The sequence below is a fragment of the Erinaceus europaeus genome, chromosome 6 (genome assembly GCF_950295315.1).
Source record: "Erinaceus europaeus chromosome 6, mEriEur2.1, whole genome shotgun sequence".
NCBI lineage: Eukaryota > Metazoa > Chordata > Mammalia > Eulipotyphla > Erinaceidae > Erinaceus > Erinaceus europaeus.
Window position 1 is genome coordinate 4,587,249 of NC_080167.1, and position 15,322 is coordinate 4,602,570.

At 59.3% G+C, this 15,322-nt stretch overlaps 1 protein-coding gene across 1 annotated transcript in view; it reads left to right on the plus strand.

Moving 5' to 3' along the window:
• The first annotated feature begins 433 nt into the window (after positions 1-433).
• GLTP (glycolipid transfer protein) overlaps positions 434-15,322 on the plus strand; it is a 20,462-nt gene continuing 5,573 nt past the window's right edge. Inside the window, exons 1-3 of the mRNA XM_060192611.1 lie at positions 434-705; positions 12,842-12,900; positions 15,103-15,236. Coding sequence (XP_060048594.1) covers positions 603-705; positions 12,842-12,900; positions 15,103-15,236 — 296 coding nt within the window. The 5' untranslated portion in view covers positions 434-602. The remainder of the gene's footprint in view (positions 706-12,841; positions 12,901-15,102; positions 15,237-15,322) is intronic.

Here is a 15,322-nt window from a genome sequence, read left to right on the forward strand (position 1 = left end):
CATTTTTTTTTTTTTGAGTGCTATAGAGATGGAGTCACCCAAGCACCGTCCAAAGGATTCGCTGGGGCTGCCAGAGGTCGGGCTCTGGGGAGGAGCAGGTGTCTGCAGGATGGGACTGTCACCTGGCTGAGGCTGGGAACCCCACGCCCCCAGCGGGCGCGGACCCGGCCCGAGCGGCCTGCCCAGGCTGGGGGGCCCGCGGGGGCGGCGGGAGGCGAACCTGGGAGCGGCACACCTGGGCGGCTCACCTGGGCGGCTCTTCTGCCCGCTTCCGCGCCCGCGGGCTGGCTCCGCCTCCCGGCCAATGGCGGCGCGGCTGCGGGCGGAGGCGGGCGCCTATTGGTTGTTGGGCGCGCGGCGGAGGCCGCCTATTGGTCGGAGCGCATGGGGCGGGGCGGCGCGGCGGCCGCTTAGGCGCCGGCGGGCGGGCGGGGGCGCTCGGAGCTCGCGGTGCGGGCGGGCGGCGGGCGGAAGTGGCGACGCTGGCGGCCGCGGGGCCTCCGGGGGGCGGGGACGGGCCGGGCGCGGACGGCAGCGGCCCCGGGCGAGGCGTGGATCCCCGCGCCGCCGGCTGGGGCATCACCGCGGGCCTCGACCCCGAAATGGCGCTGCTGGCGGAGCACCTGCTGAAGCCGCTGCCGGCGGACAAGCAGATCGAGACGGGGCCCTTCCTGGAGGCGGTGTCCCACCTGCCGCCCTTCTTCGGTGAGCCGGGATGGGGCCCTCCGCGTCCCCCGTGCACCCCGACGCCCCACGCCCCCACGAGCCAGCCCGCCGCCCCCAGGTCCCATGGCCTCCACTGCACCCCAAGTCCTCCCTACCGCCTGCTTGAGGTCCTCCCCAGACCCAGCCACCTTCCCCTGACACCCCCAGACCCAGCCACCCCCTCCAGACACCCCCAGACCCAGCCACCCCCTCCGGACACCCCCAGACCCAGCCACCCACTCCAGAAGCCCCCAGACCCAGCCACCTTCCCCTGACACCCCCAGACCCAGCCACCCCCTCCAGACGCCCCCAGACCCAGCCACCTTCCCCTGACACCCCCAGAACCAGCCACCCCCTCCAGACGCCCCCAGACCCAGCCACCCCCTCCAGATGCCCCCAGACCCAGCCACCTTCCCCTGACACCCCCAGACCCAGCCACCCCCTCCAGATGCCCCCAGACCCAGCCACCCCCTCCAGACGCCCCCAGACCCAGCCACCTTCCCCTGACACCCCCAGACCCAGCCACCGTCCCCTGACACCCCCAGACCCAGCCACCCCCTCCAGACACCCCCAGACCCAGCCACCCCCTAAGACGCCCCCAGACCAGCCACCTTCCCCTGACACCCCCAGACCCAGCCACCGTCCCCTGACACCCCCAGACCCAGCCACCCCCTCCAGACACCCCCAGACCCAGCCACCCCCTCCAGACGCCCCCAGACCCAGCCACCTTCCCCTGACACCCCCAGACCCAGCCACCTTCCCCTGACACCCCCAGACCCAGCCACCCCCTCCAGACGCCCCCAGACCCAGCCACCTTCCTCTGACACCCCCAGACCCAGCCACCCCCTCCAGACGTCCCCAGACCCAGCCACCCCCTCCAGACGACCCCAGACCCAGCCACCCCCTCCGGATGCCTCCAGACCCAGCCACCTTCCCCTGACACCCCCAGACCCAGCCACCGTCCCCTGACACCCCCAGACCCAGCCACCCCCTCCAGACACCCCCAGACCCAGCCACCCCCTAAGACGCCCCCAGACCCAGCCACCTTCCCCTGACACCCCCAGACCCAGCCACCGTCCCCTGACACCCCCAGACCCAGCCACCCCCTCCAGACACCCCCAGACCCAGCCACCCCCTAAGACGCCCCCAGACCCAGCCACCTTCCCCTGACACCCCCAGACCCAGCCACCGTCCCCTGACACCCCCAGACCCAGCCACCCCCTCCAGACACCCCCAGACCCAGCCACCCCCTAAGACGCCCCCAGACCCAGCCACCTTCCCCTGACACCCCCAGACCCAGCCACCTTCCTCTGACACCCCCAGACCCAGCCACCCCCTCCAGACACCCCCAGACCCAGCCACCCCCTCCAGACGCCCCCAGACCCAGCCACCCCCTCCAGACGCCCCCAGACCCAGCCACCTTCCCCTGACACCCCCAGACCCAGCCACCTTCCTCTGACACCCCCAGACCCAGCCACCCCCTCCAGACGCCCCCAGACCCAGCCACCCCCTCCAGACACCCCCAGACCCAGCCACCCCCTCCAGACGCCCCCAGACCCAGCCACCTTCCCCTGACACCCCCAGACCCAGCCACCTTCCCCTGACACCCCCAGACCCAGCCACCTTCCCCTGACACCCCCAGATCTCACTCACCTCTCAGAACCCCAAGTCTCAGCCACCCCCAGGCACCTGACATCCCCAGATGCACTTCAGCACCCCCCCACCCCTGTGCACCCCTAATCGCCCACCTGCCCTGACACCCCTCAGCTCAGGCTTGCCGTGGTGCTGGGGACTGAACGTGGGACTTCAGAGCCTCAGGCACGGGAGTCTCTGTGCATAACCATTATGCCATCTACTCCACCACCCAGCCCCTCTTACTCTTACAAATCACTTCCAACCTCCAGGCCTCCTCCTACGCCTCCAGCACCTCTGCCCCTTTCTCCTCCCAGGTCTTCCCCCATCTTTGCTCTCTTCCCTCCTCCTCCTTGAAAGTGAGCCCTCCCTTCTCCCATCTCATACCCGCCTCCGCTTCTCCTTTCGGTCTCCCTCCTGGTGAGCCCTCTCTTCCCTGGGAAACCCCCCACCCCAGACCCAAGACCCACCTCCTCCTCTCCAGGGCCGCTCCAGGGCAGAGTTCTAGAGACAGAGTCACAGAATTCTAAGACCTGTTTCTAGGAAGTCTTAGAACCAACCACCTGGAATTTCCCTCCCTGTTTGGGTCAGGAGTCAGGACGAGGGGGAGCAGCGTCCTGGGGCCACTGCAGACCCAGGATGCTTGAGCTGGACCCCCTCCCTCTGAGAGACGCACACCCTCCCTCGGGTCCAGGAAGGTCCTTGGAGCCCTGGAAGCTGCCCCTAAGCCGGCTCCCCACCCCCACCCCCGGCACAGGCTTGGATGGAAAATGCAAGAGAGGAAACAGTAGCCCAGCCTGCCCCTCGCCTCCTGGCTCGGTCAGGAATATGCAACCGGAGCCGGCCTGCCGCGTCACTCCTGCACTGCAGGCAGGGGACACACCTGCCCAGGCCAGAGTCCTGCTGCCACCTGTGAGCTGGCCGGTCCTTAGCTTGGACACGGCCTCCTCCGGGGCAGGCCCTCACTCCCCCTGGGCTGAGGTGGGTGGTGGTCCCCCTGGAGCCTCGAACCCTGCACTGGTTGTAGTTGTGACTTGAGCCTCTGTGTCTCCCTAGTGCCAACTTCCCCGGGGGAGCCCCGAGTGCCAGGCAGGTCTGAGGGTGGCAGGAGTGGTCACTGAATTCCGCTGGCTCCAGTTTGGAGTGGTGGGCGGCCAGGACCAGTCCACTGCCTGGTGCCTAGCGGGGCCCAGCCACTGTGCCCACTGAGGGCAGGCAGTGTCCCCACACGCAGGGGCTCACTGCTGTGACAGCTTGTCGCTGGCTCTCTGAGGCACATTCAGAACCCGTCTGAGCGGGCGGTTCTCAGCATCTGGCAAGGTGGAATGACTTCTGACTTTTGGGGTGGTGTGAGGAGAGACTCCCTGGAGCCGGGGGTGGGGGTGAGAAACGCTGGCAGAGCACCCCTCTGGGGTTCTCTTTCTCCTCCTCATACTGGCGGCACCTTCACCTTTGACACCATTATCCACCGGCTTCAGGGGCCGGGCTGGTGGCAGCTGGAGCCAGCAGTGAGCCCCGCTCCCGCTCCCCCATCTCAAAGGCCCTTGTCTTTGCTCCATGCTGGTGGGGGGAGAGCAGGCAGAGGGGGGGGCTGTCACAGAGCAGACAGAAGCCCCATTTACACAGGCCCAGCGGCCCCGGCCCACAGAAAGTCTTCTTAGCTCTCCCGGGGAGTAGGTCTCCTAGCCGCTGGTGGCTTTTCCCTAGAACTCTTGGGACCAGCTGTCCGTCAGCTCTGATCTGGGGACGTGGTGGTGGTGGTGGTGGTGGTGGTGGTGGTGTGTGTCACTCTCTTTGCCTGAGTATCTTCTCTTCTGAAAATCAAAAGTAACTGCAGAAGCCCACCCACCAGGGAGTGTCACAGCAGCTCTGGGCGGAGCCATCCCAGCCCAAAGCTTGGATGCCCGGCAGCTCAGCTCCTACTGTGTCCACAGGAGGCCGGCCCTCTGTGGGTGACCCTCATCCTCCCTGACCCCGTAATCTGCCTCCTCTGCTGGCCTGTGACCGCCTCCATCTGTTCAGTCAACTGTGGGAGGAGGGAGGGAGAGGCCACAGCTGAGGGGTCACTCCTGCCTAGAAGCCTCAGTGGCTCCCGCTTAACCCCACTCTGAGAGACAGCTTTCTGAGTGGTTGGTTGGCGCCAAGAGTTCCATGGCGGGAGGCGGTTGGTTGCACAGCAGGTTAAGCACAAGGACCGGCTTAAGGATCCCAGTTCCAGCCCCCGGCTCCCCACCTGCAGGGGAGTCGCTTCACAGGTGGTGAAGCAGGTCTGCAGGTGTCTGTCTTTCTCTCCCCCTCTCTGTCTTCCCTCCTCTCTCCAGCAATAACAATAATAAGAGCAACAAAAAACAGCCTCCGGGAGCAGTGGATTTGCAGTGCAGGCACTGAGCCCCAGCGACAACCCTGGGGGCAGCAAAAAGAGTTTCTTGGCAACAGTTGCTTCTGGAATGTTGGGTTCCACTTAACCATCTTTTAAAAAATATTTATTTCCTTTTGTTGCCCTTGTTGTTGTATTGTTGTAGTTATTATTGATGTCGTCGTCGTTGCTGGATAGGACAGAGAGAAATGGAGAGAGGAGGGGAAGACAGAGAGGGGGAGAGAAAGACAGACACCTGCAGACCTGCTTCACTGCTTGTGAAGCGACTCCCCTGCAGGTGGGGAGCCGGGGGCTGGAACCGGGATCCTTCCGCTGGTCCTTGCGCTTCGCGCCACCTGCACTTAACTCGCTGCGTTACCGCCGGACTCCCAACCATTTTTTTTTTTAAAGGAGAAAGGAGAGAGAGTAGAAGAAAGATGGAGAGACCACACAGCATCACTGCACCAACCACAGAGCTCCCTTGGTGCTGTGAGGTGCTCCCGTGTGGTGCTGGTCTGACCTCAGGCCCCAAGCTGTCCCCACCACACGCCCTTTTATCCCTAGGGAAGCATCTCTGGCCACTCCAGCAGAGCATCTCCTGGCTCCACAGGACCTGCCCCGTCTGTGCCGAGTCCCCCGGGCACAGCCCTCCGTGAGCTGTGACGTTTGCTGAGGAGGGAATGTCCCCGGGCCCGCTCTTCTCTTTGTGGGCTCTCTAGAAGTGCCTGCCTTTCTTCCCTTTCCAAATGAGGAGGCAGGGCCCCTCCTACCCTCCCCGCAGGCACGAGTGACCGGCCATGACAGTGTCTTCCCCTCGGAGTGGGGACACACGTGCCAGAGGTCAGAACCCAAGGTCTCGGCACACGCCGCCCTGGCCCAGTGCTCTGTCTGTGCTTCCAGAGACATAAAGAGATTTGGAGAGGGACAGACAGCAAAGAAAGCACTCATCCACCATCCATGGGCTCTACCCACCTTTGTCTCCAGCGCTTGTACCTGAGGCCAGGTCTGCTCCCGGGACACTTGGTGACCCACACTGGCCAGAGGGGCCCCTTGCTCCTTCTCACCGTCTGAGGGGAGGACAGGGGCATAGCTGCTGGCAGGGGTGGTTTCGGCTTCAGTGGGACCCAGAATCTGGGGGTGTTCTCTCTGGGGTCAGGCAGTTCATTAAGTGGGCATCTGTAGGCCTGGCTGTCTAGTCACAAGCCTCAAGTGCCCCCAGAAAGAGGGGTCCCCCCTCACTCTGGCCGGCGAGCGCAGAATGATAGGAACCCAGGCGCCCCGATCCTGGGGAGGAGTGCGGCCCTGAGACCTGCTGTCCCAGCCTCCTTTCAGCTAGAGGAGGTGACAGTGGTTGGTCACCATGGCGACTTGTCTAAGCCGCTGGGACCCCGGACCAGGGGACCAGGTGTGCAGGGCTCCCCCCCAGGTGGTCTCCAGGCGGGGTCCCAGCGCACACTGATTTGAAAGTGAATCAGAGTGAGCCGGGTGTGGAGTCACCCGGTGGGGAAGCCAGGGCATGAGCCCATCGCCTAAGTGGCTTCTGCAGCTCAGTCCCTCACTCTCTGTTCTGTGGGAGGAGAAGAGGGGAGATGGGTCAGGAGAGAGGAGAGACACCACCGGAGCTCCACCAGCCATGGAGCCTCCCCCAGTGCTGCACGTGGTGCTCCCACATGGTGCTGGGGCTCGAACCCACAGCTTCACTTACAGCAGAGTGTGCTCTGCCAGGTGAGCTCCCCCTTGGTCACAGTCCTTATTTTTATTCAGTATCAGGATCAAAGTCAGGGCTTCATGAATGCACTGAGCTGCCTCCCTGGCCCAGTTTCTTTCCTTTTTTCTTTTCTTTCTTTCTTTTTTTTTTTTAAAAAAGATTTTATTTATGAATGAGAAAGATAGGAGGAGAAAGAGAACCAGACGTCACTCTGACACATGTGCTGCTGGGATTGAACTTGGGACCTCTCATGCTTGAGAGTCCAAAGCTTTACCACTGCGCCACCTCCCGGACCACTTTTTTTTTTTTTGTTTTTTGTTTTTTGTTTTTGGATGAGAGAGAGAGAGAGAAAGAGCGAGCACTGCTTCACCATCCATCCCTGTAGTTGTACTTGGCTTTGACTTTATTGCTCTTTGGTGGTGAAGGGGCTTGAACCCAGGGCCTCATACATCCCAGCAAAAGCTCTTACAGCTATGCCCCAGCCCCCCAGCCTCACAGTGTCTCATAAGGAGGGAGAGTCCACACCCTTTCTCAGGAGACTGAGCTTCAGAGGGTGAAACACTGGGACCTGCCACCCAACTGTGGCTCTGGGCAGCCTTCCTTCCTCCATGGTGGCCTCAGGCTCTGGGCAGCCTTCCTTCCTCCAGGCCACAGTGCGCCCTTGGGTGCTGTTTGTGGGGGAGGGGAGTGACAGGAAGTGGTTTGCTCCGGTGAGCTGGCAGCTGGTGGAAGTACTAGGTTCTCCTTTTGGGTTTCATTGTTTTTGGTTTTAAAATGGCCGGGGTGGTGGCTGCTGGCTGCTCCGTTCCCTGCCGACAGCACTGCTCTATGGGGGCCTGTTCTATCTTCACGGATTTATTTTGGTGCGCAGCTCCGCCAGCCGTCAGCCCTCTCTGGGACCCTGTAGAAACCCCATCTTTCTATCCGGAGGTCAGGGTGTCGGTTCACACCGCAGGGCTCAGAAATAATGCTTTCTTTGCCTCACTCTCCCCCAAGTCCCTTAATTTTTTTTTAAACTTATTAAAGAACCAGAGCTTCACTCTAGCACAAGCAATACCAGGGACTGAATTCAGAGTCTTCTGCTTGAGAGCCTGACGCATTATCTGTTGAACCACCCTCCAGGCCATTCCCTGAGTCCCTTCTATACTCCCTTCAAGGAGAGATCTGGCCTTTGATGGAATATGTCTTAAGCCATTGCTGCCTTGTTGAAAGGCTGAGCCAGGGCTATGGAGACAGCACCACTGACGTCACCCCAGACTTCCATGCCTGAGGCACCAGAGGCTCCAAGTTCCCTCAAAACACACACATGATTCAAGGCTGGTTTTTGCCAAAGAGGCTGTCAGAGAGTTACGTGTCATGGAGATAACAATTATTATTGCATAGAGACAGAGGGAAGGGGAAGAGAGCGAGCGAGAGCGAGAGAGAGAGAGAGACCGAGACCTGCAGGCCTTCTTCAGCCGCTCATGAAGTTTCCTGCCTGCAGGTGGGGACCCAGACTTTGAACCCAGGTCCTTGAGCGTTGTAACATGTGCACTCAACCAGGTGCAGCACCACCTGGCCCCACGGAGGTGACTTTTAAAAGCGGCATTTGGAATTCTTCTGCACTTTTTCTTGTCTTTTCTCCTTCTTTTCCGGAGCACTGCTCAGCTCTGGATGATGGTGGTGCTGGGATTAGACCTGGACCTCAGCCTCAGGTGTGCAAGTCTTTGCAGAACCACTTGGCTGTCACCCCAGGCCTGGTTCTTCCCGATGGATACATAGACCCTAGTTGGGTGGGTATCTTCAGGGCTTGTACCTTCCAAATGGACCCTATGGCAGACTGGCCACCCCCTCCCCCAGACACAGCAATGAATGATTCATGCCCCTCGCCTGTTACCCGAGTGCCTCCCTCTGACCCTCGTGACCCAGGGCCTGTAAAGCTAGCCTGCCCCTCCCCACCCCCACCTCATCATCCAGCCCCTTGGAAGAAAGAGCTGAGTCTAGAGCAGAAGCTCCCAGAGCTGCGCCCCCCTCGCCGCGTCCCCAGGCCCGACTCTCCTGTGATCCCACGTGCCGGGCTGCAGTCTGTCCCCAGGGGAGCCGGCCCCGAGTGCCAGGCTGGCGGTAGGGTCACAGCCCCCCACCCCCGTGGCCCCCGCCACTTCCTGTAGGGGAAGAGGCGGGCACTGAGGGCAGCGTGGGTGGATGGAAATTTCCAGACTCTGCTGTGGTCTTGCCGGGAGCCCGCCTGGAAAGAGAGGAAGGAGCCTGGGTGTCCGGGGATGTGGCCGCAGCAGGAAGCCTGAGGTGTCACCGGGGCTTGACTGCTCTGCGGGTCACCTTCTGGCGGCAGGAGCACAGCGGGGGTTGGAGAAGTGGCTCCCAGCCCACAGGAAGAGCCTCACTCAGCTGCCCTGAACACCCCAACATGTGCCTGGAGAGGCAGCCCCACTGCTAGGGGTATCAGACTTCCAGGCCTGATGGTCCTGGTTCAGTCCCCAGCACTACATGTGCTGGAATGATGCTCTGGCGTCTCTCTCCTGTGACATCTCTCACGTGTCATAACTGAGTCTTTAAAGTCTTAGGGAAGCCCCATCCAGCATGGCTGAAGTAGAGAAGGTCGGTGCACTCAGCATGTGGGAGGTGGCGGGGCTGGGAGACAGAGATAGCTCAGTCAGCAGAGCGCACCCTGTACCGGATGCAAGGACCTGGGTCCGAGTTCCCAGCACCACATGGAGACACTGCAGGGGAAGCTTCACCAGCATGGAGCAGAGGCTGGGGTGTCTCTCCTGTGTCTGTGTCTCTCTGAGATTGAAAGGGCCCCCTGGCCCCTTCTGTGCAGAACTAACAAGAAAAAGAAAGGAAAACGGTCAAATATTTACCACTTGCCATGGGAACCTTACTCCGGGCACAGTTTCCTGGTGCTTCGTGGTCTGCACAGAAGGGGCCAGGGGGCTGTGTCCCAGGGAGACCCCAGGCCTGACTGTTTAGAAGCTGAGTGTGTTAGAGCTGTCTCAGGAAAGGAGGGGGGGGGGGCAGCTGATCTTTTCCTGGGGGTGGAGTAGGGTGGGGTAAGGAACTGGAAAGCAGCTTCCCCTTTCCCCTCCCCTTCCCCTTGGGGCCCCGGGTACTGGGCCCTGGGTGGCATTGAAAGGGCCAGTTGACTGACAGCGGGTGAAGGCTGCAAACCAGGAAAACGGGAAAGGCCTGATTTGGAGGCTGGGTGGCATTCTCTCTCAGGGGTGAGGCTGTGACTCCTGCTCCCAACCGGGGGGAAGATCATCTCTGCTCTGGTGCAGGTTGAACTCAGGCACACACAGGAGGAAGGCTTCTAGGAGGAGGGGGTTGGAGAGAGAGAGCTCGTCAGGCTTCTTGAGCCCCAGCACTGTGTGGGAGGGTCTGGTGTCTCTCTGTCTCTGTCTCTGAAGTTTTGAAAGTCCACTGGGACTGGTGGAATCATGCACGAGTAGGACCAGAAGGGAAGGTGGTGAGGAGAGCACCGGGGTCTCTCTGTGGCCCCAGGAAGTCACTCACCTTGTCCGGACCTGGGAACCTGGCTGCCTGGAGGACAGGTGTGGGCCTGGGGCCTTCAGGGGCCCCCTCTGCCTGGCGGAAAGAGGGACTGGGCTCCCCAGCACCTCTGTCACCAAGTCACAGCAGAGCTGAGACCCCAGTCGGGGCTGGGAGATGCTAGGGCACCCTCGCCCCGCCACTCCCAAGGAGACTGTCGGGAGCTCAGTTGTCTTTTTTAAAGCTTTTTTTAAAAAAAATATTTTATTTATTTATTTTCACTTTTGCTGCCCTAGTTGCTTTTTATTCTTGTTGTGGTTATTATTGTTGTTATTGATGTCATCATTGTTAGGACAGAGAGAAATGGAGAGAGGAGGGGAAGACAGAGAGGGGGATAGACAGACAGACACCTGCAGACCTGCTTCACCGCCTGTGAAGCGACTCCCCTGCAGGTGGGGAGCCGGGGGCTCAAACCGGGATCCTTACGCTGGTCCCTGCACTTTGCGCCATGTGCGCTTAACCCGCTGTGCCCGACTCCTTGCCACTATTTATTTTCATGAGAGAGAAGGAGGGGACAGAAGCAGAGCCTTCTTCCGTCACATGCAGTGCTGGGGATGGCAGTCGGGACCTCACGTCTGCAAGGCTGCTGCACCCCCCACTTACAGCCTCCAGGGGACAAGAAGTGGGTCCTGGTGCAGGCTCCCCACCTTCTCTGTTGGGGGCCACCTTCCCCCCCTGCCCCAATGCCCCCTCTCTGCCCTGTTCCATTCCTACCCCTCTGCCCCCCACCAGGCCGTAGGAGGCTGGGAGCAGCGGCCACAGGGAGCTGAGTCAGGAGGGAGGCCCCGCTGTCCAGGTGTCCTGCAGAGGAGAGGGTTGGTCCGGTTTCCAGGGGCCTCGCCTTTCCCGACAGTGGGGGCAGCTGAGGGCAGTGACCGTCTGGCAGGGTCACAGGTGGGGAGGAGTGAGCTGTCCGTGGGTGTGGTGAGTAGTCCAGGGACCAGAGTCCACTTTCTGGGCATCCAGGCACTGGACACTGCTAAGTGCCCTTCGTTGAGGTTGGATTTCATATGTGGCTCCGAGCAGTGAATCAGAGGCCTCTGGGTGTACGTGAGACCACTGCCCAGAGACCTCGAGCCAGGGTTTAGGTTGTTTTAAAGGGAGGGGGAGAGAGAGAGAAATCCAGCACTATTCCATTGTCGGTGGGGCTTCCCCTACCTTGTGATACTGGCACTCGAACCCAGGACCTCATGATTAGAAGTGTGATACCAGCTGGGCCCACCCCCAGCCTCTCCATCATCAGGCTAGGGAGACAGCACGATGGTCGTGCAGAAAGTCTAGCACCCAAGACTCAGAAATTCTAGGTTCAGTTCTCAGCACAACCACAAAACCAGAGCTGAGCAGTGAGTCCTCTGGTTCAAAATAGAATAAAACTCAAGTAGTTTCTGTACAGGGAGACGGCATAGTGGTTCTGCAAACAGGCTCTCATGCTTGAGGCTCCAAAGCCCCACGTTCAACACTGCACCACCAGAAGCCAGAAGCGAGCAGGACTCTGGTTCTTCTTCTTCTTCTAGCGTTTGCCCTTCTTCCGTAGCCAGTCAACAGCGTCAGGTTGAGCCTGATGTCAAGTTTCGAGACCTCCTTTGAATCTGGAGAGGTGGCAGTCATTGACTATGTGGGTCATAGTCTGTCTGGAGCCGCAGGGGCAGTTCGGGTCGTCTCTGGCTCCCCAGCGATGGAACATAGCGGCGCACCGGCCATGGCCTGTTCGATAGCGATTGAGGAGGGCCCGATCATAACGTGCTAGGTCAAAGCCGGGTGGACGCTTGCAGGGGTCTGTGATGAGGTGTTTGTTCTTGACCTCAGCTGACTGCCAGCTCTGTTTCCAAGAGACTGGAACAGAGAAGTTCAGTGTAGGCAAAGGGGACCAGATTGGGTGACGAGACGTCAAGCGTTGGACAGGGTGGGCGAAGATATCCGCGGACTCTGGTAAAAATAAATAAATAAATAAAATTGGGAGTTTGCGGTAGCACAGCGGGTTAAGCGCACATGCCGCAAAGCGCAAGGACCGAAGAAAGGATCCTGGTTCAAGCCCCCAGCTCCCCACCTGCAGGGGAGTCGCTTCACAGGCGGTGAAGCAGGTCTGCAGGCAAACGCTAGAAGAAGAAGAAGCAGGTCTGCAGGTGTCTGTCTTTCTCTCCCTCCCTCTGTCTTCCCCTCCTCTCTCCATTTCTCTCTGTCCTATCCAACAATGACAACAATAACAACAACAATAACTACAATAACAATGAAAAACAAGGGCAACAAAAGGGAAAATAAATTTTTAAAAAAACTTAAAAAAATTAAAATAAGATGATGAGAAGTCTTTTGCTTATTAATTATTGTAGGAGAGACAGTTATGTTACGCCTAGCTCCACACCACACCTACACCAAGGTTCTGTGTCCCACCCTCCCACCTCTCAAAGATAACCACCAGAGTTCTCACAAGTCCTACAGTTTGCTGTTAAGTTTTGCTTTTTTTTTTTTTTTTTTTTCCTGTTTGTCTTTTGAATTTCTGTCTCAATTCTCCAGATTCGGGCTGTGGATATTTCGTTCACAGCATCTGAGGTGGGCTTTGTGGCGCATCTCTTTAACACCTGCAATTAGAAAGTTCCAGAAGTCTGGCTAGGTGTGCTGAGCCACTAGGTGGGGATCTGCCCAGAGATGCCCCCCACACACACCCTCCTCCTGTGTGGTCAGCTAGGGCGTACTCTCAGGTCTCTGCTCGGACCCTGTGTAGTTAGCAGTGGGGCTCCCACTCACCTCTGAGGTCTCCATCCTGGGCTCGGCCAGCTGCCATGATGGGGGAGCTGTGTGTGGGGGTGGGGTGGGGTGGGCTCGCTCTGGCCCTCTTGTCCCCAGGTCTCCCCATCCTGGCTGGGCATCTGAGCCTCGTTCTCCTCTGTCCCCAGACTGCCTCGGGTCACCCGTGTTCACCCCCATCAAGGCGGACATCAGCGGCAACATCACGGTACGTACCCAGGTGACGTCGGCCTGGGGAAGGGTCCCTGGGGTGCCCCTCTTACAGATGGCCCCCCAGCATAGTTGGGGCTCCACCCAGGACCCCGATGTACCTCGTTATCTGACCTCTTCACCCAGCTACGAGCCCCTCGAGGCCGCTTCTGCTGTTCTCCTCACTTCACTGAGGAAACTGAGGCTCAGAGAGGTTGAAGGCTCACTGGCCGCACAGCAGGGGCAGAGGCGGCGTCCGAGACGCAGACTGCTGATTCCCGCTCGCTCCAGCCTTCCGTTCCTGTCTTTGAATCCTGAGAACTCTTTCCCTCCCTTCCCCTTCCCCCTTCTTCCCTCCATTTCCCTTAACCTTTCCTCTTTCTCTCTCTTCCTTCCTTCCTTTTTTTTTTAAATATTTATTCCCTTTTGTTGCCCTTATCATTTTATTGTTCTAGTCATTGTTAGGACAGAGAGAAATGGAGAGAGGAGGGGAAGACAGAGAGGGGGAGAGAGAGACAGACACCTGCAGACCTGCTTCACCGCCTGTGAAGCGACTCCCCTGCAGGTGGGGAGCCGGGGGCTCGAACCGGGATCCTCACGCCGGTCCCTGCGCTTTGCGCCACGTGCGCTTAACCCGCTGCGCCACCGCCCGACCCCCTCTTCCTTCGTTTCTTCTTCTTCACACCAGGGCTCAGTGCCTGCACAACAAATCCACTGCTGCTGGTGGCTATTTTTTTCCTTTTTTCCTTTTCCTACCAGAGAGCACTACTCAGCTGTGGCTTATGGTGGTGCGGGGGATTGAACCTGGGACTTGAGAGCTTCAAGCAAGAGAGTCTCTTTGCATAACTATTATGCTATCTACTCTCGCCCTCCCCACTTTTTCCCTCTCTTTACTTTATAAGATTGAGAGAGATTGAGAGGGCAGGGGGGAGATAGAGAGAGAAAGATAGACACCTGTGCTGACACCTGCAGACCTGCTTCACCATTTGTAAGGTGTCCACCCTACAGGTGGGGAGCGAGAGCTTGAACCCAGATCCTTGCACATGGTACTGTGTGTGCTCAACTGGGCGTGCTGCCACCTGGCCCCATCTTCCTTTCTTTCCTTTTTTAAATTTTACTTTGTTTTATTATTATTATTTTTTTTGCTGCCAAAGTTATCGCTGGGGCTCCTTGCCTGCACTAGTCCTCTGCTCCTCTCTGATTCTTTCCTTTTCTTTAGACAGAGGTTGAGAGGTAGAGAATGAGAGAGACAGAGAATGGAGGAAGGAGGGGCCAGGCAGCGGCGCACCTGGTGAAGCGGACACACCACAGTGCGCAAGGACCCGGGTTCAAGCTCCCGCTCCCCACCTGCAGGGGGAACACTTCACGAGTGGTGAAGCAGGGCTGTAGGTGTTTGTCTCTCTCCCTCTCTCCCTCCCCCATCCCTCTCAATTTCTTTCTGTCTCTATCCAATAATAAATAAATAAATATATATATAAAGAGAGAATGAAGGAGGGACCTCACAGCACTGCCCCAGCACTTATGAAGCTGCCCCGTGCCGTGCTCCCAACACAGTGATCAGGGCCTTGAACCCACGTCCTCATGCATGGTGAAGCGTGTGTTCTACCAGGGGTGAGCTCTCTCCCAGTCCCCCCTCCCCCCAGTTTATTTGTTGCAAGGTGGCTCTAAGGAGAGACCCCAGGGCCTCATGACTGTGTGATACTGCCCAGCCACCTCCCCAGGCCAACATCCTCACCCTTTAGAGACAGAGAGAGAGAGAGAGAGAGAGAGAGACTAGACCCCCACCCAGCACCATCCATGTTGCTTCATGTGGTGCCTGGACTTGAACATGGGGCCTCAGGGACCACAAGGCATGTGCACTGCCTGGCGAGCTAGCTTCCAGCTCCCCCCCACCCCCAGTACCAGTTTCCATACGTCCACAGAAGCCGGGACGCAGCTGCTGGGCGCCCGACGGGCCGTGGTTGGAGCGCGTGGGCTCTGAGCTGCCTGGACTGGGCCCCCGCTCCGCTGTGAAGCAGCATCTCGCCACCCTGATCCTCTGTCTCCTCTTCATCCCCGCAAGCGGGATGAGCGACAGGACAGCTGCGGGGCAGCCTTCAGGATGGATTCAGCCGGCTGCTGTCGTCCTGTTCAGGGCCTGGTGCCAGAGACGGCAGGGTAGAGGTTCGGAGAGCGGCTCCCGGGACAGCCTGCCTATGGGAAACCCTGTCTGCTGTTTCAGAAAATCAAAGCCGTCTATGACACCGACCCCGCCAAGTTCCGGACCCTGCAGAACATTCTGGAGGTGGAGAAGGAGATGTATGGGGCCGAGTGGCCCCGCGTGGGGGCGACGCTGGCACTGATGTGGCTGAAAAGGTAATGGGCTGGGGTGACACAAAGCACAGTATCCCAGCATGCACTGCCGAGACACTGTAATAACGTTGGGCAGAAATGGCGCCATT